Consider the following 24,320-nt stretch of genomic DNA (forward strand, 5'->3'; position numbering starts at 1 on the left):
GGCACCAAGTGTTTTTCGTGGAACACTCGGCAAAGAGATTGTTTGCCGAGTGTTAGAAAAAACCACTCGGCAAACTTGCTTTTTTGCCGAGCGTTTTTGCTGATACTCGGCAAAGAAGCAAGTTTGCCTAGTGTTTTTTTTTTTTTGCACTCGGCAAATAAATAATTTTTTTTTCTTTTCTACCATTCAAATTTTTTCTACTCTCCACATATAACATGTGATACTCCATGTTAAAGTTTGGTAATTTTTTATATCTTTTTACTATATTTAAATAATTAATTGCATTTCAAGCAATTTTTTGAATCAAGTCGAATTTGAACTACAAGTTATTTAAATAATAGAAAAAAATTAGTAGAAAATTGATATTCATATTATTCATCCCTCTTTGAGGCTTAACCTATGAAATGAAAAAGAATTTCGAACATCTTGTTCAGAAAACATGACTATGAACGTGTGGTCGTATGGTTTAATTTTTAAAAAAACAAACAAAGTCTGGAAATAATGAGATTTGCCATGATGCAATGATATCATACGTGGAGGCTATGGTAAAAATTTGAGAAGGTTTTGAACATTTGTCTCATACGATGTTTAGAAATCGTAGCATCCCAGAGAAAGATTCGTAGAGTTGAGTATGATTCAATAAAATTTGGAGTCAAAGTGACGGTCGAATTGTGATTTGACTACAAAACTTTTTGTATAGGCAATTGTAGGGTCGAGATGGCGGACTAGAGGGGGGGTGAATAGTCCTTTCTAAAACTAATTACGCCGGCTAACCGGAACTTATGTGGAATTGAAACTATTCCCTTAGCCAAGACTTCACCCCTCTAACTATGACTCTAAGGCACCTCCAAAAAGATCCTACACAAAGCAAATGGAGTGCCAAGCTAGTAAGAGCTCTTCTAACAATTCTAATGCCAAGTCATACAAGGCTAAGCACTAGTACTTCACAAACCGGGGGAGCTCCTACACAATTCTAATGAGCAAAAGCACAAAACCAAACCTAAGCTCACTAGATGCTCAAGGACTAGGATACACAATCCAAATCCAAGAGCTCAACTTGCTTAGCAACACAATCTAAGCACGAGCAACTAATTAAGCTACACAAGCTAACTAGTTACACTAGGATCTCTACTTCTAGCTACACAAGCAAGAAGATGATTAGCAAGCTACACAAGCTAACTAATCACTAGAGAGTAACTACACAAGATATAGATGAATGTAAATACAAGGCTTATGATTTGGAGAATGCAAACCACCGAGAAGAGTAGACAAGATTGACACGGTGATTTTTATCCCGAGGTTCACTTGGTTGCCACCAAGCTAATCCCCGTTGAGACAAGCTCCAAGGTTGCCGCCGATCCTCTTGCTAGTGGTGACTCTCAAGTCACACTCTCCCACGTGGAGTGCTCACACCGAGCTCTAGCACATGATCCGGCCGGACCACTTGTTGCTCTTCACGTCTCGCTCAACTAGAGTTGCTCTTTGCGGCTCCCGCGGGGTGAGCACAATACCCCTCACAATCTTTTCTCCGGAGCACCGCACAATCTTCTTGCGGACTTCAACGGAGCCTCTTGCCACCAAGCCGTCTAGGAGGTGTCAACCTCCAAGAGTAACAAGCACACCGGCTTGCAATACGATCACCTAGTGCCACTCGATGCAATCTCTCAAAGCAATCACACTAGAATCGCTCTCTCACTCGATCGGATGATTACTATCAAGTTAGAGTGAGTAGAGGGCTCTCAAGCACTCTCACACATGGACATCAAGTCCCCAAGGTGCTCAACCACCTCAAATGGCCGGCCACACCCTCTATTTATAGAGGGAGGCCCCAAACTAGCCGTTTCACTCAAATAATCCCGTGAAAACAGAGTTTTCGCGGACTGTCCGCCTCACAGAGACCGGACCGTCCGCCATTCAAAACCAACGGCTAGAACTGCAATGATTATGTGTCAGAGTCGACCGTTAGAGCCCCGGGCGAACTGTCCGCACCCCTGGGGCGGACCGTCCGCGGTTCAAAACTTCGAACCAACCAATTTGCAAATGTCTCTGACTAAATCTGGAAGTGACCGGCGGACTGTCCGCTCCCCGGGGGCGGACCGTCCGCCGTTCAAAAAGTGAGCACACACAGAAACCGCAGTGTTTCTGTCCCAGAATTTTCAGTAGGAGGCGGACCGTCCGCCCCCAAGGGCCGGACCGTCCGCAGTACAATTTGGACACCCAAGACAGAACTACCAAGTTTCTGCGCCCGTTTCAGCTTTTAAAGGCGGACCGTCCGCCCCCATGGACCGGACGGTCCTCAGTTCATTTTGGACCACCAACAGAGCCGAAAACGGTTTTGTTCGAGCACATCCGAGATAACGGCGGACCGTCCGCCCCCCAGGAGCGGACCGTCCGCAGGTCTATTTCCAGCAGAAATGTACCTCGGTAAAACGGCCAAAACTCTTAGCTCCAATGTCCAAATTTGGTGATCTTTGACTCTATGGAAAGCTTATTCAGAGGGCTACACAACCCAACTGAATATTTGATCCAAAACACAATGGATCAAAGCAGTATTTCACTCCAAGAGCCAACCTAATCTCCGAAGAACACCGAAATCCTTTCTTGCTTTCCCAAGTTGATAAACATCAACTCCAACTCTTTCTCCTTTGCAAATGTGCCAACAACACCACGTGAACAACACCATGTGCATGTGTGTTAGCATTTCACAAACATTTTCAAAGAACTTTCACTTGATCTCACGACGCCACTCGATCCTAGCAACATCGCAATGTTAGATTGCTCAAGTGGCACTAGATGACCGATATGCAAACAAGTTTGCCCCTCTTGATAGAACGGCCATCTATCCTAAATCTGGTCATGCACTTCTCTACACAACATTTGACCGGTGAAATGAAATGCCCTACAAGTCATATCTTTGCCTTGCGTATTCCATTTCATCTTCCCAAATGTTGATGCCACACAAGCACCAAACTCCATCAAGCCTTTTGATCATCATCATGAGTCAACACTTGGCTTGATCTTTCTTAAATGATATGATCCACTCCATATCATCACATGACCTCTTTGGTCCATCGATCTTGACATTGCTCGCTCTTCACCGTTGCCTCAGTCCATCGGCGCCAAATCTTGCCCAAGCTTCACCGCCTCGCGGTCCCTCGCTTCAAAGCCTTGACTTGCCCTTCTCTATTGCAACCGGTCCATCAAGCCAAGCCTTGTCTTGATCTTCTCCACTTTGGTCACATAACTCCATGTCATGTCTCATATGGAATGAGCTCCTCGATCACACTATATGAGCATAGCATCAACCCTTAGTCATTTCTCCTCCATGGCACATGTTGCTCATACTAGTGTCTTTGTGTGGACTAATCTCCTGTGTATCTCAACATAAACACTTATTAATCCACCTAAGTTGTCACTCAATTACCAAAACCAAACAAGGGCCTTTCAGCAATAGAGAACAAAGATTGCTTCATGTGATTTTTTGGCAATTTTTTGAAACCCTTTGACAATTTTAATGTTATGAAAAAGAAGAAGAAGGAAAAAAGAAAAAAATGTTTGCCGAGTGTTTTATACAACACTCAGCAGAGAGTGCCACGTCACCGATCCGAGGCCCTGCAAAACACTCTCTTATTGGTCACCTCCTCCTCCCACCGGATAAGAACCTCCCTTCCTCCCCCTTTATCTCTGCCTCCCTCCCCTTTCTCTCTCCCGCGGCCCTCCTCTTCTCCCGCAGCCGCCGCCGGTCCTGACCTCCTCCTCTTCTCCAGCCGCGCGGCCGGTCCCGCGCCGTCCCGTCCTCCCATCGCGGCCGCTGGGTCTTCCTTCTCCCGTCTGCGGTGACCGGGTCCCGCTTCGTCCCCTCCTCCCGCTGCGGCCGCGGCGGCCGTTGCCTGTCCCGGCCCTCTCCCCTCCTTAGGCCGCCAGATCGAGCGCCGCTAGATGGAGCGCCTCTCCCTCCCCTGCCGGATCGAGGGCCGCCGGATCGAGCTCCTCTCCGTCCCATTTCCTGCCAGATCTACGGCGACTGGAGCGGATGCGGCGGCCGGCGCGTGCGGGCTGCGCGTGACGGCGGCTCGGCGCGGCGCCTTGGTGGTGCCACAGGAGGTCTGAGGACGTGGTGGTGGCGGCACGGGACGTCGTGACGGCGGTGACCCTTCCTCCGGCGGCGCGGCCTGGATCTCTCTCTAACAGCGGCGCGGCCTCAAGCGCCGGATGGCCTGGAGCTCCCCTCCACCGGCTGCGCGGTCCTCCCTCCGACGGCGTGTCACACCTGATTTCCGAAGAGAAACCAAGTGCATCTCATATGTGTGCCAGGATCAGTTTACACACATATGATAGACGTCATGAGTGAAATATCCATAACATTATTCAAAACATACAAGGTTTAGTAACTTTATTACAATATTTTTAATACACTCAGATGATAGACTCGAAGGTCTTCAACTCGAACAAACAATAACTAGACGAAGCATCTCGGTCTTCAACTTCCACAGGCACTTGACTGGGGCATCCTCAAAACTCACCATAGTCACTGAAGTACTCCTCCCCATTGTTCTCCTCTGAACAGCGGGTAAGTAAGGGTGAGTATACTTATGGTTGGTACTCAGCAACTGGGGGAAGATGCAAGGCTATCAAGGATAGGCTAAGGCTTACAACGGTTAGCATTTTAATGTTGGTCAAATTTTATTAGCAAGCACCTAGTTACTAGATGTAAGTTCATACCAACCCACTTACCTTTTTAGAAAACATCTCATCTCAAAACCATAAGAAACCACGATTTATTTCCATCTTTATGTTTGATTATCATGTGAGGGTCCAAGCCGCTCTTAACCGTGAGCACGGCTGATCGATCAGTTTTCACTCTGCAGAGGTTGTACACTTTACCCACAGCTCGTGTCCCCCATGTTGCCCGGGTTAGCTAGACCCTTAAACACTTCCGAGGTGAGTGGCTAGGGGTCCACTTCAAAGCATTTACAAAGACATGCAAAAGACCAACAACCCGCAAGAGTTACAGTTCAGAGCGGACCATAACCCTCCCTAATGGTCAGCACCTTAGCTACGGCTGCTACCCCAGGAGGACTGGGCTATGCCCCTGCAACTCCGAACCCCCTCTGCTCCTTTCGGATAAGGCTATCAGAACATTCACACGCCTAATTAATCGGCTATCAGAACATTCACACTATGGTTGCACTGTTTTCTTGGGTGGTTCTCCATGTTTCGATTAAAATAAAGTGTTCTTGCATTATCCAAAACCATCATCATTTAAGCATAAAGCCTTTGTCAAGAAAAACCACTTTATCCAACCCAAGTTAAGCAACTAAGCATAATCTACCCAAAAGATTTATTTAAACCGGGTTGTTCCAAGGGATTCATGGTAAAAAGACTAGGCAAGTCCTTAATAGGCATTCCCATCAAATTTATGCAATACAACAATAAAAGTAAACTTAATTATCATGTAGTTAAATAGGACGAAGTAGAACATGCAGAGGGAGAAGACCACTTGCCTTGCTTGCCTAAAAACTGAGATTCCTCTTTCCCAAACAACTGCTCTTGATCAACTTTGATCGGCTGCTCAACTGAGATAGGCACGATATCTACGAGCACATAAGAAAACATACAATAAATAAAACAATACACCAAACAGTTTTGAAAGCTATAAACACACTGATAAAACAAACGGGCTCGCTGAGACGATCGCACAGACACCAAGAACGCTTAAAACGGATCTATAACGGTAAAGATATGATCAAAACAAGGTTTAGGGGCTTAATTGTGAAGAAACTAGGCTTCCAGGGACTTAACAGGAAGAAACCAGGGACTAAAACCTAATTACGCATATAATACGAAGGTCTAACGCGCAAAAGATCAAAGTTTGGATGGCGGTCGTGATTAACAGGAAGATCAGGGGCCTAAACATAAAAGAAAGGACCTAACTGCTAGGATCTTTACATGTGTAAGGGCATGGTTGTGAAACATAAGAATCTTGAGGCCTCTTTTGCAAAACAACAGCGGCCGGCCTGGGTTGACCGTTATTTGGACGGTTGACTCGGGCTGGGGCTTGATCTCGGCCGTTCGCGGAGGATCGGACGGCAGGCGCGGCTGCTGGCGGTCGGGCGGCGGTGGAAGCGCCGGAGACGGGCGGCGCACGGCGGCGCCGACCGGCGGCCTCGCCGGAGAAGCTCGAAAACGAGCTCCCGGCCACGGTTTTCAACGGGGATTGGCTCTACGCGGAGCTGGGGACTAGGCGAACCTAACTAGGGTGCTAGGGAGGCGGTTCGGGTGGCGGCCAGAGCACCACGGCCGGTGAGGCGGACGGCACAACTTCGGCGAGCGGGCGCTGGGGCTACGGGCTCTAGGCGCTAGGAAACAATGAGGGAGGCGGGTTGCTCACCACACAGAGAAGCTTTGGGCGAAGAGAACGGTGACGGGGAGGCAGTGGTGGTGGAGATCGAGGGCGGCGGAGCACCGGTGAAGAAAACAGGGGATGTCCGGCGGCGGCTCGGTCCGGCATCGGGAGTGTTCCTGGCACAAGAGGGGTCACGGGTGAGCGACGGACATACAGAAGAGAAAGAGAGAGAGAGAGTTCAGTGCCACTTCACCAACGGCGAGGAGCTCGGGCGGCTGGCAATGGTGTGGCGGCCGGGATCTCGAACTGCGACGGTGCGTGCGCGAAGGTGAGAGGGTGTGAAGCTTGATCGGGTGTGGGAAGGGAGAGACGCAGGGGCTCAAGCTCGGCTTTATAGAGCAAGAGAGGGAGAGGGAGCGACGGCAACCGGGAGCAAGGGCCATTAATGACCACGACCGTCATTGTCACCAAGGGGGGCGCCTTGATTAGAAGAAACGGAAGGGGATTTAAGGAGGGAAAGTGAAGCCGGGGTTCCACTATGCCTTGATGACGGGCTTGAAGGCGGGGAGGCGCGGGAGATGCGGGGAAGTCGGCCGGGAGGGGCGCGGCTGTTGCGGCGCGCGCGGCCAGAGGAAGAAGACGGGGCTGACGGGCGGGCCCCGTCGGTCAGTGAGAGAAGGGAGGAGGGAGGGTGGAGTTGGGCCGCGCAGGATTGTTGGGCCGACGAGGGAGCTGGGCCGCGGCTGCTGCGACCTGGGCCGGGTGAAAAGAAAGAGAGAAGGGGCCGGCTGGGCTGGGCTGGAAAGAAAGAAAGAGAGAGGAGAGAAGGGAAAAAGGGGTTTGAACTTTTATGATTTTTTGAAAACCACACAACATCAAACAAAAACCATGCAAACCAAAATATGATACACAAACATTTATTGCTTCTAAAATTATACAAATGATATTTAAATATTTAAAGACCAAATTTATTTGATAATTTATTTATTCCTTAGAAAATTAAATCTAAAACATCATGTTCCTATGATTTATTAGTGATGGAATTTCGGGTGTTACACGGCGCGGCCTCAGCGGGACCACGAAGGCGCGCGCCCTGGAGCTCCCTCCGATGCCGGCAGGCCTGGAGCACCCCCTCCCTTCGGCGGCGCGGCCTCAACGGGTGCACTGGCGGGGCAAAATTGATTTTTTTTTTATTTCTGCAGAAATTCTTTGCCGAGTGCCATTCTTGACACCCAATGAACTATTGCCGAGTGTCCGAAATAAAAAACTCAGTAAACAGCGCTTGGCTGAGTATTTAGTCGCCGAGTGTAACACTGGGCAACTCCTTTGCCGAGTGTTTTGTGGGCTTCGCCGACATCTTTCGGGTTTCCCGTAGTGCTAAATCTCTCGGCTTTCTCCCCTCCGATTGCAAAGACTGACAAATACCTGAGTGGCTGGCAAGCTTCTCTCCTCAACGCAATGGGACGAACTGTAATGGTGAATTCGGTCCTTCATAGTGCCCTGATTTACATCATGTCAGCAATGCTACCGCCGCCGGGTGTCGTCGAGAAATTGGACAAACGACGGCGAGCTTTTCTGTGGTCTGGAGAGGAGACAGCTTCTGGGGCGCAATGCTTGATCGCATGGGACAGGGTGCAACTGCCAAAAGATCAGGGAGGGCTTGGGGTCAAGAACCTGCAGATCCTAAACCAATGTCTGCTGCTGAAATTGTTGCACCGGCTACACCATCCCAGCGACTCCTCCTGGGCAAACTGGGTGCTGGCCCAGGTAAATCTGGCCACGTTGGAGGGTGCGGACCTGGGAGAACACTTTGATTCCATAGGGAAACTCTTGTCGGTATACCGAGCGATCTCCTCCTCCGTGGGCAATGGCATCTCGACGGCGTTCTGGCACGACAACTGCCTCTCGGTTGGCCGTCTCTGCGATGCGATGCCGGCCCTCTACAGCCACTCCACTGCACAAAACTCCACCGTAGCTGAAACCTTGGCTGAACCACTGATCGCTCAGCTTGTGCCCAGATTGACAAGGGTGGCGGCAGCTGAGCTTGCTGCCCTTGAAGATTTGCTCAGCCACGTTGACCTCTCCCACAGCAATGACACAAGATCTTGTCGCCTTGCAGCCACTGATGGTGTGCGCCGAGCAGGGCCTCTCTACAAAGCTACAATGACAGCCCGGTCCGACGGCGAGTGCTCTTTCCACACCACCAAAAGTTCGCTTCCTCGCCCGGCTGCTAGTACAAGGAACGAAGGATGCTTGACTCGCTTCTGTTAAAATGTTCCTGTGTGCTAATTTATTTGTGGTGGTGTTGACACATTTGTTCCTCCTGTGCATAACAATTTGGTCATGTGGGGAGCTATTTGTTCACGAGCTTAAATTATTTTTGTGTGTCGTGCTTAATTTTTTATTTGCAGAAAATAATTATTTTTTTGTCATGATCGTGTAGTATTCTGAGGAGTAAAAATGTTCCGACTTCATTAAAATGTTTGTAAAAATAATATTACCCAAATATAATCAAATGTGATCTTATTTTGAATATTTTATCGAAAACACCATCTCGGTTCTGGTTTATAAATCCTGCAAGTGGAGATGCCTAGGTCAGAGGCATTCTTAGAACATGTTACATCAACCATGACTTCGATGAGAGAGAAGTCAATGTTTTTTCGCGAGGCTGGGTCATCATATATATCATATAATACTAGTAGCACACATGAGGGCAGTTTCTATCTCTCTTAATTACACTTGACAACTCAGCAATTTGGTGATGTGGCAGCCAAGTTACTGGAGAGAGAGAGTGTGTGTGTAGTGACAAGAAATCGTTTCCTTCCGAACGAACGGCGTCCTCGCGTTGAACGATGCAGGAAGAAACGAGAGAAATAGCGTTGGGGAGAGACCACGGGTTTCCATCGCCCATCCTGCAGATCCGGTGCGCTCTCGCCGGGCCAAGCCCCGGGCTCGAGCGCGGAGCGCCGCCACGCAGGCTCGACGTCGACACGCTGGTCCGCCTCACCGCCGGCCCGCGCTGCTCTGTCTCGCCATCGGGTCAACTCCGTGTGCGCTCGCCAGAGCCTTGCACTCACCCACCGGATGTAGAGATGGGGAGCAGGGCGGCCATGGAGGTCGAGCAGAAAGGCGTCGGCGACGTAGAGATAGGGGAGCATGGCGGTCATGGAGGTTGACCTTCTTCGATCTCCCCGGATACTTCACTCTAGCAAGAGCCTCATAGGAGAATGGAAAGCTCTCGAGATGGAGAACGCGGTGGTGTGACATGCATAGCTTGATTCATGAATTTGGAGGCGGGATTTGATAGAGGAAGAGAAGAGGATTTGTTCCTCTGTTCTTAAGCGAAGAACGTGAGGAGAGAGAGAAAGAGCATTGAGAGACAGGAGCACAGGAGAGGGAGCGGCCCGTGTGGGCTTCGCTGACACAGGACACAGGAGAGAGTGCATGATGCTTGCCGCGGCTGATCTTGCACAATTTTTAATAGATGTTGATGCTCATTAAATGTTATTACTCATAGAAACTACTACAAAAAACTATGTTTTGGAGATATAGAATTTAAAATTAAATTTATCTTTCTTGGATAGTGTGTTAAAAAAATTTCATTGGGACTGCCCTGATAAGGTTATACTTTTATTGTCATTATTAAAATTGGGATAGCGTAAATGTAGTGTTGGCGTAAATGTCATTTATTGTGATAGCGTAAATGTAGTGTTGGCGTGAGTTGACATTTCTTTTGAAAGGCGTTGAGCCAATCTCAATGCAGTTTCATGAAAAGATTTCATGATCATTAGTTAGCATGACACATCAACAACTATGCTGATTTGGCAACATCATTAATAAGAGAGACAAGCTTACTGTTTCATCGCCACGATACTCCTTCGACGCGATTACCTAGTTGGTGAAATGCTATGAAACGTGCACCGAGAGCTCTGTCGTTTCATGGTTGGATCCCCTGCATCTTCTTCTGCAGTGCCGCGCTCCCCCCACCCTCCGCTCCGCAGCTCCCCTTCTCTCGCGCGCCTAAAAATCGAGCGCCATATCCTTGTGCTCCCTTCTCCAAACCGCCCCAAATACTTGCCTTTCCTCCTCCAAAACGTGCACCTAAAAGCCGGTGTCGTGCTATCTTCCCCTCCATCTCAGAGCAGCCTAACACGGTGCGAACCGACGAGGGTGCAAGGCCGCGAGAAGCCCCCTAGCGGCAGATCAAACTGGCAGCGAGGCAGACTAGCACGAGGGACTTGGATCAGCGGTGGTCTGTTGGAGAACGAGAGAGAGGATGAGAGAAGGAAAGAACAAACATGTGAAGAAGATAATGCCAGTGCAAAGGAAAGAGAAAGGTCGGAGGTAAAAAATCGGTAAAAAGGAGAAAAAGAAAAGAAGCATAAATAAATAGGAAGATAATAAAAATTTAAAGAAAAAATATAAGGGTACTATAGACATTCGACATATTTTTTCAAATGATTTGGAGAAGCCTAATTAGGAGAAGCGGTTTTTGCCAAAGGTTACATAGCTCTTATGTCACATTTGATCTCAGCACATGCAAGATTTAAATGCTACATCCTATCTATGAAACTGTGCCCCTGAAATTATGCATTAAGAGTGACAATTTAGTCATATTAACAAGCTGATGCGGCAATCTTGGTGTCGTTCATAATTTCTACATCCTATCTATGAAATTGCTCCATACCACATGTACGAGGTGAGGGGCAAGCGGAGGGAGCTAGGAAGAGGGGGGACAGGATGAGAGATGGGCGACGGGGAATGATTGGATGAGAGACAAGCGAGGGGGTGGGGAGGCCGAGTGGATAAGGAAGGAGCAGACTCCGAGCCTCCATGCTCAACTCGAGTACATAAATGTTTCGGGTTCGGTCACTGCTATCACTGACATATTTTCCCTTGATCCGCAACTATTTGGAGGGGCGGCTCAAGATCCATTTAGAAATCGTTTCTTCATAAAGAAGATCAAGCTAGGAATGCTGAAGTTCAACTTCTGAGTCAAGTGCGTTACCGTAGGCCTGCCACTGGGTATCCATACCCTCTCCCCAAATCTACAACCACCTCAAATGTGGAGTGTATTGGATACAAAATTAATTATATACCCATTAGAAATGGGGAGGCTAGAGTATGGAGAGGATACAATTAGTGAAAGATAATTATTCATTGGCTATGGGTGAGATTGAGGAGGACAAGGAGTGGATGAATTATTTTGATTTGGGTGTGGACAAGAGTAGGTTCGCCCATACTATCCCAGCGGCAGGCCTATCCAGGCTCCATCATGGCTTACTCATCTCCTATGTGGGCATGTCTGATGGAGATGTTCTTATTAAAAAAGAGACAATATGAAGAAACTAGTACACAAAATCATTTGTAGGGGCGCCTCAAATTTTAACAAGGATGGATGAAAAGATCAGCTCCCGACAAGAAGGGTGGCTACTATAACATCCATCTGCTCCTACAAATACATTGCTAGGGCGGGCAGGGGACGACTCGTCCCTGGAAAGGGAGCTCATTTCCAGGGGGAGACAATCTCGTAAACCACACCTTAAAAACCTATTCCAACTATGGGCCATAGAAACACCCGCCAAAACAAAAGAACGCATCGTGGATCCAAAATTTTTGCACACACCCACGTGCACTCTGCCATATTCCTTCTCCTACACCCCATCTGCCCTATCCCTCTCCTATGCTCATCCATTTCTTCTCCCTCTATCTCCACTGGTTTCCTTATCTCTTCACACAGGTGGGTGGGTTGGCGCCTCCGACGAAGTAGGTAGCACGGTGGGCAGCCCCCGTGCCCACCTAGACCTGGTGCAGCGCGGCTAGTGGCACTCATCCCAGTGTGCGCGGCAGACCATGCATCCCACCCTATGCCCCACCGCCCAACGCGGCTCGCACGGCGGTGCACCGGGGGAGGGGGCGATTGGCGGGCCGCGGTGGCGCACGAGGCGCTGCTTGGTGGCTTGGATGTGGTGGTGCAACATAGCGGCCACCCCAGCTCACGATGGCGAGTTTTGGGCACAACCGAGACGAGCCGCCTCTCGCGGGGGCATGGTGGCTGGCGAGGCCTAACCTCTTGCGGCAAGCGACCTCCCGGCCTAGGGCATGGCAGCCGCCTTGGTCCGACCTCCCACGGCAAATTGGCGGCTAGAAGGGCCTAGCCTCTCGTGGTGGGCGGCCTCCCATGGGCATAGTGGCTGGTGTGGTCCGACCTCCTGCAGCGGCGGGTGGCCTCCCAAGGGCAAGGCGACCGGTGGGTCCGACCTCCTACCGGGCCATGGTGGTAAGCACGACCAGCAGGGGAGCTCCTCCCGGCCAGGGCGACCAGCATGTGGTAGACGGGGCAAGCAGGCATGGGAAGGGATGCAACAACGTTGGTGAACAGAGCAACAGTGGTGGGCCCACATGCGTGCGGCGCAAGGGCTTGGGGATTGCATTTTCTAGTTTCTTATTCAATTTTCAATGGCAGGTGATGGTGTCGCCCGCCCTTGTAAATGACATTCGTAGGGCTGGGTTGACGCCCACCCCTATAAATAGTTATTTCTAGCTGTGAAAAGCAGGAGCGAGCGCTGCACCCGACTCTGCAAATGGCATTTAAACCGTCCCTCCGTAAATGTTGAGTGAGTCTATATTTATACTTCCTCTATTTTTGTTTGCAAGGTGTCCATGTAGCTCAAGATTTAAACCTTAGAGTTAATAATGGGCCCACCACTGAGTTAATGGGCGCGTCGGCACATGCTTAGGTAACTATCAATGTTTTTTTAATAATGTAGAGAGCACTAGAGGACAAATCTAAGTCATTACACACCATCACACTAACGATGCGCCCACCTCAGCATTCTATATCAACCTAGTACATTAGTGCAAACTTTTTGGTTCATGGAGACGACAATAGACCTTTAGCCGCCTGCTAGCGCTGCAAATTCACCACACCCCGCCATGGCCGCGCCCTCGCAATATTCCCAGCTGCTGCCCACTCTACTGATGATCCTCGCGGCAGCGGCGGCGACTCACCTGATCCTGGCTGCCAATCCTGACGAGCAGATCAAGAAGCCGATCACACTTCCCGGTTGCCCCGACAAGTGCGGCGACATCAGCATCCCCTACCCGTTCGGCACGAAGCCCGGCTGCTTCCTCCCGGGCTTCGACGTCACCTGCAATCGCACCTTCAACCCTCCTCGCGCTTTCCTCAACGCAACCGCAAACCAGCACTACGTCGGCGAGCGATACTACTCGGAGGCCTCGCCGAATCCGAGCGGTGCCCTTACCGGGGACAGCCGGTCGGTCTGGCCGTTCGAGCTCGTCGACGTATCGCCGGCGAGGAGCGAGCTGCGCGTGTACGGAGCGATCAGGTCCGACTGCAGCAACGCCAGCCACCAGGAACCACACCGTCAGGCTGCAGGGCACGTGGATGAACATCAACTCGGACGGCCCCTTCTTCCTCTCGCCGCTGCGCAACGCCCTCGTGGGCGTCGGCCTCAACGTCCAGCCCAAGATGGTGCGGTCGATGTCGATCGACACCACCACGGGCTACATGCTCGCCTGCCTCTCCTACATCGCCGACGAGAGGCTCGCGCAGATCGGGTGGTGCACGGGGCAGGGTTGCTGCCAGGCGACCTTCAGGGTCAGGCCTGAAGCCTCCGTCTTCAGCTACAACTACTTCTCGGTGGCGTTCCAGAAGCCGGACAACACGTACGCGACTGGCCCCAAGCCCCCGTGCACCTACGGGATGGTGGTGGATAGCTCGTGGTACAACTTCTCGACGGAGGACATGTACAACTACGAGGCGCTGCCCAAGAAGTACCCGAGAGGCGTCCCTTTCGTGCTCGATTTCGCCGTCGGCGTCGGTGGCGGCTCGTGCACGAAGCCTCAAGGCACCGGGTGCAGCGGCAACAGCTCTTGTGCCGACGCGCCCAGCGGCGCCAAAGGCTATGTCTGCAGGTGCTTGCCATTTTACGAAGGCAACCCGTACATCCCTAATGGATGCCAAGGTACAATACCTAAGCATATATTTTTTTAAAAAAATAGAATTATTTCTGACCTCTGCAACCGCACACAACAAGTACCTAAACACATGTCGTTGTATTAGCCACAAATAAATCCGTTGATTTAATATCTTTTTCAGCGATCAAACTAACTCAACTTTCATATCTTGTTTTGACCCTCTATTTTTATTATTATTTTTCCAGACATCAATGAGTGCTCCGATCGTACTTTGAATAGTTGCGATCACACTACAATCTGCGTGAACAGAGAGGGTGGCTATGATTGTAAATGCAAACCCGGAATGACACGCCGTGGGACTGAAGGACCCTGCACCGAGAAATTCCCCTACCAGCAAAGATCGTCGTCGGTAAATAATACTAGCGCACTACATATTTAATTACCTTTTTCTAAAAAAGATAATCAACACAGATAAAACTAGAACCAACAACCGGTTGAACTAGGCTCCCTTCATGATAACTAATAGAGATCATTATGTTAAACAATACTTCACTATAAATAGTTAAGGTGAATCTTCACATTAATCGAGATTACCCTTGGCTCTCTCTTGGCCTTGAGCTGAGGATGATGGAGTCTCTAGGAGTTTTGACCCTATTCATGGTGCTGATAATATAGTTTCTAGTGAAACAATCTTGATTATGTTGCTTTAGAGAGTAAGTTTGTAGGGTGGTTTTTAAGGTTCTTGTGGATGTTATGTTTTTTAAATCTAAATCCTTTTGTAGAAGGCAGAGCAAATTTTCATCTCAAAACAAAAGGTCAGACTTTTCTACTTATAATACAACTATGAAATACTATATAATTCCATTTGTTAAAAGAAAGAAAATTAGACATCTCAAACATTTATAAAAAAACAGTAGTTAAAGGTTTGAGGGAAACATATAGGCAACCACCATGTGTCTCGGGTGACTCAGTTAGTCCACAAAGTCTTAATTAAGTGGGCCATAAAGTAGCTAGTTCACCCTTGTTGCTAGTTGATAGGCCTCCATAAACAATGAATTATTGTAACGTGGCCTCACTATATAGCCATTGGTTGCTCTCTGCTCTCATTGTTTTTTTTTTAATTTTCACCAGGTAATTTATTGTACTCACTCTGTGTGAAAAAAGGTAGCATTCTAGTAGAGTGTTCGAAATGTAACTTTTGTAACTTGGACCATACTTTTATAAGAAATACCAACATCTAGGAAACCATATAAGTAAGATAAAGAAACAGTACCCCATGATGAATCTAATGTACTAATTTAGTATCATAGATGTTGATATTCTCTTATTCAAAGCTGATCATAAATAAAAATAGTTTGACTTAATTAGGAGAATTTTAGAGTGCTAACCACTTACTTTGAAATGGAGAGAGTGTTTTATAAAAAAACTTAGTTTACTTGTTGTGTGCACAGTTAATATATATTACTTCTAGTTGGTGTAGTTGTTGTGCTATTTACTCCCGCTATCTTGTTATACAAGGCATAAAAGCATTCAAAATGTATCCTCAAATATAAGGCACTGTAGGCACATTGGATGCTTACTCATTTATTGTTTCTCTAGAATTGACGATATAAGGATTGTTGATTGGTGAAATATTATCAATAAAAATAAGTTTTTAGTTATCTGCAACTACCATTAACTCAGGGTGCATTCATCTTTTGATACTCCTACTAATATGTCTTAAAACATCTAGGATGCCTTGTATTTCAGGACGGAGGGAGTATGTGGTTACAAAGAAATAGCACTGGAAAACAATATAATCGTTTTGTTATCTGTGTGAAATCTTGTATACGTTCAAGAAACATTTTAAAATGTTTACTGGGTTTAAAAACTAAAACACTCATTGCTTTATGCTTCCGCAGGTCTCTCTGCCTTGGTAGTTGTCTGTGTACTCGTGCTTATGGTAAATCAGATCCTAAAGCTCAAAAGGTTCTATGAACAAAATGGTGGTCCATTACTAGAAGGTGTGAAGAATATAAGGATTTACACAAGGAAACACCTGAAACAAATGACAAATAACTACAAATATTATATTGGAGAGGGTGCCTTTGGTAAGGTTTACATGGGGGCTCTCAAGAACAAACAACCAGTAGCTGTAAAGAAGTCAATCAAAGTTGATGAGGACAGGAAAAAGGAATTCACTGATGAGGTTATAATACAATCTGAAATGAGACACAAGAACATTGTCAGGCTCTTAGGCTGTTGCTTAGAGCTAGACGTCCCCATGCTGGTCTACGAGTTTGTAGCAAAGGGAAGCCTGTATGATTTTCTCTTTAAAAGAAGAGAGAGTATTTCAGTCGATACGCGTCTGAAGATTGCTATTGGGTCAGCTGAAGGCCTAACATACATGCATTCTGCTGGGGAGAGTACCATCCGTCATGGTGATATTAAGTCTCCTAATATTCTTCTTGATGAAGATTTCAACCCAAAAGTTTCAGATTTCGGGACCTCAAGTCTGCTAGCACGAGGAAAGGCGGAGATGACGGAGCGCGTCATTGGGGACATGAGCTACATAGATCTGATATACATGGAACGAGGGATCGTCACACAGAAGAGTGACGTGTATAGCTTTGGAATTGTTCTTATAGAGCTTGTTACAAGGCGGGCTGCAACGTATGATAAGAAGAGGAGCTATATTGAAAACTTTATTGGTGCTTGTCAGGACAATAGAGCAAGGTTCTTCTTTGATAACGATGTCACATGTGAGGATGAAATTATGATCTTGGAGATGGTAAGTGGAGTCGCTGCGGAATGCCTGAAGCCTGATCCAGAAGAACGCCTTGATATGAAACAGGTGGAACACCACCTTAGGAGTATTGTTGGACAGTCGGCGCAGGATGGGCAGGAGAGGAACTTTATTAGGGGAGGTTTTAGCCCTGCAGCGGATGATGTTGCTTTGCTTAATTAAGCTTGGGAAGAATATAATGAAGCACATGTAATCTTTTGCACGTTTCATCTAGTTAACTAAAGTTTATTTTGTACTTATCAGGTTCATATGTTTTGTCAAGATCCAAAATCTTTTTGCTTAATTAAGCCTGGGAGAATGAAGCACCTACTTACAACTTAAGTACATATATGTAATGTTTTGAATGTTTCATCAAGTTAAATAATTTCTTTTTGTACTTGGCAATTTTCTACGCTTTGTCAAGATTCTCTTTATAGTATAGATATGGCCAACAATAATATACACATTTATTCCACGTAAAACTATATTGGCTTAATTAATTTGTGGCTCAATTAAGATTAATAGAATGGAATTCAGTTCAAACGGGGCCTAAGTGATTTTGTATCTATGAGGAGCTTCAACCCTGCCAGGGCTCTGAGGGTCACGGTCCACTTGAGGCTAGATCTGTTGGCGCACCATTCGTTTAGTTCGTTAACAGAGGACTTCCTCAGATATCATTGCGGGTATTCAGTAGTTGCATAGCTTCAGTTGAAGATAGGTGAGTTATATTGGGCATAGCTCCCTTGTCTGTAAGTCAGCCATGAAAAAGCACACAACGGCCCCGATAGAAGGGAATTTTATTGAAAAGCACACGCAGACGCACACACGGCGGATAGCTAGGCGACAGTACTGAAAAGCATCAGGGACGACGGCAAAATAAAGGCATCAACACCAGCAAGCTAGGCAGCAAAACCTGCGTTCAACCTGATGGATGGCAGAGGCAGGCACGGCTGACGGCAGCGGAGCGCATTTGTCTGATCTCGCCCGCGGCTAGCTCCCCTGATCAGGGCTCGTTGGGTACACCGGCGGCCGAGCAACATCCGCAACAAGTACAGCACTGCAAGAGCAGGCGGCGTGGTCCGCCGGGGTACCGGACCGCCGCCGCGGGCGTGGCCATCATCAGGAGCAGCAGCTGCGCAACCATCAGGACCAGCACGGAGGCGACAAGCGCAGCCGTCGTCGTCTTCTTCCTACTACCGAGCGCCATCGATCTGTTCTTGGTCAATATGCGAAGCAGAAGAGCGTGCAGCTGCTTGTAAATGTTTTGGCCCGAGTGACTGTATGTTAGCTCCAGCCTTCACACATTCTCATATTTATAACGCTGATCGAGCTAGCAATACTACTTGACGCGATGCTAATGGCCGCCCAATCTGGTACTTTGTTTAAATGGAAGAGTACCATTAATTGTTTAATTTCCACCAGTCGCTAACAGGGTGATGCATGCTTGAATTTTTATGTCCAGTAGATTATTTAAGCAACAAGAGCGACGTCTAGATTAATATGGACAGCAGCCGCCTTCAAGTATGGTCATAGCAAAAGATTTGTGAATTTAGTTTTATTATCGCTTCTGACGCAATGGCAGTAGTGATATAATTGACCTACAGCTTGTTCAGCTGGTTCCACCCGGCTTGTTCTACAGTGTTTTTATCTCACACCAAATCAGCACCAGTTACCAGCTACCAACCAGCCAGCAGTACTTTTCTCTCACAGGAAACCAACCAGCCGCAACCAGCCGAACGGGGTGCTAGCTTGCTTCTTCTACAGCGCCCCACCGCGGTCAACTTTGCAGGATGGATATATTTATAAATCCTAGCTAGTAAGTCCATAAGGTTTGAAATAATACTTTTCAAGACAAAACCTATGCATACCAACTTTCTTTTTGTTGTTTCAAAACAAAATATTTTTAAACAAATGTTTGTGTAGCATATTTGCAAGAAGAGAAACCGCAGGATCTTCAAGCACAAGACACTTCTACCTGGGCAAATCTTTGGGGCTGGAAAAGGTGGTGCTGCATCAAGCTGCCCGTGGCACCCCTGAGGGCTGAGTTAAAGTCCATCTAGTTTTACTTATGTTCTTGGAGATTGAGTTCATCGGTCTTATGTAATATCAAACTCTATGTAAATATGTCTTCTTCCTTCTTTAATGGCATAGCAGCTCCTGCTCTTTTTTCAAAAAGAAAAAACAAGTTAATTACTGATTTCCCCTTGAAAAATAAAATAATTTTGCTCAGTACCATTAATGTTTTGCTCAGATGATTGTCTCTTCCTTGTGCAGCAGACTAAAAATTTGGATCTATTGACGATATCAACAAGATAACACGTTTTAAAATGCAACAAGCGACATGCATGTATTGGACTCGGCGTTAACTCACGTCAAATAATAAAGGGCATTTGATCTTTTTTTTCTTGATATGGTTTTTCGAGAATAAAGGGATCATCATATTACAAAATACTATTGTTATATTAAAAATACGGATACTCCCACCTATTCAAATGTATGACATCATTGATCTTTTTTATTCGTTTGAGGCTTTTAGTCTTTTTTATAAACATTATACAAATAGATAAATATTAAAGTTCATTTTGAAGTAGCTTTCAAGTTAGAACTAACAAGAATTTTGGTAGTCACAGTTGGAATTAAAAGTTATCACTGTCATAAATTTAAGAACGTGGGCAGTAATACTTAACAAAGTTTTATACACTCTTAAAAAACATATTTGTTGTCACGTCTGTAGAGTCAATGCCTATTCACAACATGTCTATCTGGGTTGTGCGCTTACATTACATCAAGTTGATATAGGAGTAATTAAATAGAACAGAAGTGTGCAGCAGTAGTTAGCTCCCGCGCTTCCAGAAAATAGTCAAAGGATGCATGGCAAGCCAAAAAAAAAAGGGTTATGATGAGGCTGGCAGTGAAAGAAAGAGAGCTAGGAGCAAGCAATCTTGGAGAATTACAAAGTCAAGCTTTGTGATGTCAATACAATATTTTTTTCAAATAAAAAAATGAATGTGCAGAGGAGAAAGAATCATGAACTTTAGATTCAGTTTAGATTAGAGATAGAGTCCGTTTTGGACGCGATTAGATTTAGATTGTTTTCCAAGTCTCCGGACTATAAATATGTACCCTATGTTATTTGTAAGAAGAGAACGTCATCACATTTCGCAAACAACAACTCTCGGCGCAACGCCACCCCTAATTCTAGAGTTTCATCCAAGTAAGCGTCATGCTGCCCTGATCGCTTCTTACGATCAGGGCGGCGTTGTTCTTGCTTTTACCTTGGTATTACTCGTACTAAAGCATTTTTTTATGACGAGTAGTGCTAGTTATCCTGATGTTCGTAACATGACTTTTAGTAGATTCATCATGCTTTCATTGCTTATCATCTACGAATATCATGTTGTCTTTGTGCAGTCACGTTTCAATCTTATGCTAATTCTCGTTGCATAGAATTAGTTGCACAGAGACAACACCCTGCTTCTTTTCTATTTAGTAGATCTAATCCGTTGCGGTTTGTTCTTATACTTAAGAATTGGCGTAATATCTGCTAGGTTAGGCCTTGCAAACGGGTTGGATGATCCGGCGACGTATTAGATGCTTTGCTTTGATCTTAATATGGATTGATCCGGGAATCGGCTTTTGCTTGTTCTTAGGCCTCTTTTCTGGTTAAGGTTTAGTTATTTAGTACGCTCATTAGGCACAATTACGTGTAGGATATTCCGATCTAGCAGTGAAGCTTTTACCGTCGTGGATTAGATTAGCTAGATTTAATTGAAGCAGCTTTACAGTTATTTGCTTTATTTATCAATATCCAGATACATACAGATCCAATCTGACACCGGGACTCGATCGGCTCTTTAAAGCCGATGCAAGAGTCGTCCCGGGGGAGCTGACCACGGCTCGGACTTATGTTTCCACGTGTTTGTGTATGCAGGCAAATCATTGCAAGCACGTTCGCACCTTCCTGATCGGGTATAGGTCAGGTGTCACGCCATGCGTCTTGGAAAGCCGCGGCGTGTGCCAGGATTGCGGGTCGTTGACGAGGGAGCTGTGCCTGCCAGCGCCCCGGCGACCTCCCGACTCTTCGTGTTGCCTGTCGCTACTCGCCGGTGGGTTTTGACCGACAACAGTTGGTTAGAGGGGAGGCGTGCATGCTGCTGATCCGTTAGTGCATGGCCGTGTTGTGCGGGCGAACGTGTCGCTGCAACGTCGTGCGGGTCGCACGGGATCATGGCGAGAGTGCCGGGCGTGGAGGTTAGCTCCAGCGCGCCTCGGCTATTTGTAACCCCGTGCTCCTTCCTGTTGGGGCACCAGTTCCATTTTAGTGTGAAGAAGGCCAAGATACAGGAGCATTTGGCTCCGCAGCGTTTGTCGCCAAAGAAAACACTGTTCACCTTCCACCTTCGTCCGTCGGTGAGTGAGAGAGCTAGGGAGAGCGAGGCTGTGAGCGAGCCTGCGGAACACGTGTTCCTGGGCGTTTCCAACATTTGATATCAGAGCTTGGTTGGGGAGAAGGGAGGCGGCCAGGCCGCGCGGCGGCCGCGGAGCCGCGGGCTGCGGCACGTGCAGGGTGCCCGTGCACTGAGCGTCGGGGTCGCCGGTGGTAGCACGTTGGCGCTAGCACAGGCGCAGCACATGGTGGGAGCAGCAGCGCAAGGCGGCTGTCAGGGGCGCGGCATGGCGCGCGCGTGATGCTCGGCGTGGGGGTGGCACGCACGGCGGCCAGCGGTTTGCGCGGCTGGCGGCGTGCTGAAGGTCCATGGGTCTTGTGTCGATCTATGCAAGGGAGCCCGTGGCGACGCGAGGCGCTGCGGCTAGGCAGTGGACTATGCGTCGGTCCTGTCTTGGTGCGGCAGGGCGTTGTTATGGGCGGGGATCAGCGGCGTTTGTCGCCGTAGCGGTGTGTGTCGCCGCAGCCGGAGTCATGGCGGTCGGCGATGGATCCGCGACGGTTGTTGCTGAAGTCTACTAGTCGAAGTTGGATCCAACTAGTTGTTGGGGGCGTGGTAGCCATTCTCGACTAGTTTTCTAGTCGAAACTAGTCGAGATGAGTAATCGACATAGGGCCGATGCGGCCGGAAGGCGCACGGCGTAGTTGAAGTAGAGCCGATGCGACCGGAAGACGAGTAATCGCGGCGCACGGCGTAGTTGAAGTAGAGCCGATGCAGCCGAGAGACGAGTAGTCGGGGCACACGGCGTAGTTGAAGTAGAGCCGATACAGCCGAGAGACGAGTAGTCGTGGCGCACGGCGTAGTTGAAGTAGAGCCGATGCGATCGGAAGACGAGTTGTCATGGCGCACGGCGTAGTTGAAGTAGAGCCGATGCGACCGGAAGACGAGTAGTCGTGGCGCACGGCGTAGTTGAAGTAGAGCTGATGCGGCCGGAAGACAATGTAATCGCGGCGCACGGCGTAGTTGAAGTGGAGCCGACGCCGGAAGACGTTGTAGTTGATGTAGTTGTACTCGTGTGCATCTTGCGTGTGAGCCAAGCCAAAGATCTTGAAGCTTGCTGGTGTAGTTTTCGTGTGCGCGTAGCACAAATCCACCAAAAATTGTTTGCGCGGACAGAACAGCAGCGCACGATCCGAGGTTGGAGAGCTTCTGGTAGCTTTTGATGTGCGTGTAGCAATTATTTGCTGGATTGAATTTCTGCCGCAGCAACGTGATGCTTGCGGTTCGACTCTGTTTCGAACTTCATACGGACCACAACGCATATACGGCTAAGGCTGTCACTGAGGAGGGTATGAACAATTCCACTCTTGTTCATATCCAAATCCAAATAATTATTATCCACTTCTTACCCTCCCCAATCCCACCCATACCCAATGGATAATTAATTTTGTACTAGATTCTATACATACCCAATCGATTATTTGTACCCTCCCCACACCCTACCCTCCCCATTTCTTTAATGGATAATTTTATTCTACCCATACCCTCCCCATTTGAGGTGGGTGTGAATTTGGATATGAATTATGGATAAAAACAACCTATATACGGCCAGCCAGTAGCTTGGACTTTAGCTTCGGGAACGGAGATCTCTGTTCGGTTTCGAGTTGGAAACCGAGTCAGGCAGCCAGCGGACAACGCCCCATGTGCAGCGCCTTGCTCCGGCGTCGCACGTCTTGTCGCTTCTCCGCTCCGGTCTTGAATTCGACTTCTATTTTACATCCGCGCGTACAAGAACGTTGTAGCGCAAAACACAATCTCTTTTCGCCAAGTAGATTGATTTTGATGATGGGTCTTTTGAATTTGCCCAATGATCGTGACGATCTGCCCCACGGTGGGCGCCAGTTGTCGGTGTTTAGAACCGGCAACCTCCATAGGGGGTACCCGTTGGAGAGTAGATAGTGGAGGATCGCCATGACCTGGAACCTGAAGGTATGCGCGAGGACACAAGACACAAGATTTATACAGGTTCGGGCCGCCAAGATAGCGTAATACCCTACGTCCTGTTTTGGGGGTGTTGTATATTGCGCCCTGCGCTTGGATGTTGAGGTGTTGCCTCATGGTGTCTGTCCTCCTAGGTACCCGGACCCTCCTTTATATAGTCCAGGGGGCGGGTTCCTAGTCGGTTACAAGGTTGGAGTTCTAGTAGGATTACAAAATATGAGTCCTAGTAGGAATACAGGGGAATTCTAGTAGGAGTCTACCTTCTTCCTTCCTTGCAGGTACCCGGGGTGTATACCCGACAGGAAAGTAATCAGTGCAAATCTAAGTCAATAATGTGAAAAATAAGCAAATGTTATTCAGAGGAACGTGAGATGTTTTTTTATGTTTTACAAGATTTGTCTTTCTCTTTTGCATTAAAATTTTAGACACTACACTCTAAGTAATACCAAATGGCTGGTCATAATAATTATCCACACAATTAAAACACTTTATTTATCCTTGGTCATGAAAATATTGTATTGTAAAATGTAAATTAGGGTATACCTTTGTACGAAAGAAAATTAGGATATCTCCAAATGTTTTTAAGATGCTTATTTTTCATAATTGCAGCAATTTTATTTTTTAGCGTATGCTTCGACAATTAGAAGTTTGTATGTTACCAAAACGAGGCAGTTCTAAATGATGTAGGACAAAATATGAAAAATGGTAATTGGAATTTGGAATGCATTACTTCTCTGTTTAAAGTTTATGCTGTTCCATAGTTCATATAAGAGGAAAAAGGCAGTGGTAACTGGTAAGCTAAATTAGTTGAAGGAGTTGTATCGATTATGCTATGTTCATAAAAATATTCACCAATCATTTTGTTAGAACCCCACAAATA

At 47.4% G+C, this 24,320-nt stretch overlaps 1 protein-coding gene and 1 pseudogene across 1 annotated transcript; one reads left to right on the top strand and one right to left on the bottom strand.

The window, feature by feature from the left end:
• Positions 1–4,245: 4,245 nt before the first annotated feature.
• LOC120682628 lies at positions 4,246–6,976 on the bottom strand. The gene is made up of 4 exons (XM_039964600.1): positions 6,600–6,976; positions 6,392–6,522; positions 5,505–5,594; positions 4,246–4,559 (listed from the first exon to the last, which is right to left on the bottom strand). The coding sequence occupies exons 1-4, from the start codon at positions 6,806–6,808 to the stop codon at positions 4,513–4,515; spliced, it is 477 nt and encodes a 158-aa protein (XP_039820534.1). The 5' UTR covers positions 6,809–6,976; the 3' UTR covers positions 4,246–4,512.
• A 6,230-nt stretch (positions 6,977–13,206) lies between these two features.
• LOC120683851 lies at positions 13,207–17,433 on the top strand (annotated as a pseudogene).
• The last annotated feature ends 6,887 nt before the right edge of the window (positions 17,434–24,320 follow it).

Source organism: Panicum virgatum, chromosome 7N, assembly GCF_016808335.1.
Source record: "Panicum virgatum strain AP13 chromosome 7N, P.virgatum_v5, whole genome shotgun sequence".
NCBI classification, from domain to species: Eukaryota; Viridiplantae; Streptophyta; class Magnoliopsida; order Poales; family Poaceae; genus Panicum; species Panicum virgatum.

Excerpts from the sequence above, each read along its gene's own strand:
- LOC120682628 (XM_039964600.1), bottom strand. The coding sequence starts at position 6,808 with ATGACGGTCGTGGTCATTAATGGCCCTTGCTCCCGGTTGCCGTCGCTC. Across the intron at positions 5,595-6,391 it reads GCCCAAAGCTTCTCTGTGTG|ATATCGTGCCTATCTCAGTT; the intron begins GTGAGCAACCCG and ends ATGTGCTCGTAG. Across the intron at positions 4,560-5,504 it reads TCAGTTTTTAGGCAAGCAAG|AGGAGAACAATGGGGAGGAG; the intron begins GCAAGTGGTCTT and ends CCCGCTGTTCAG.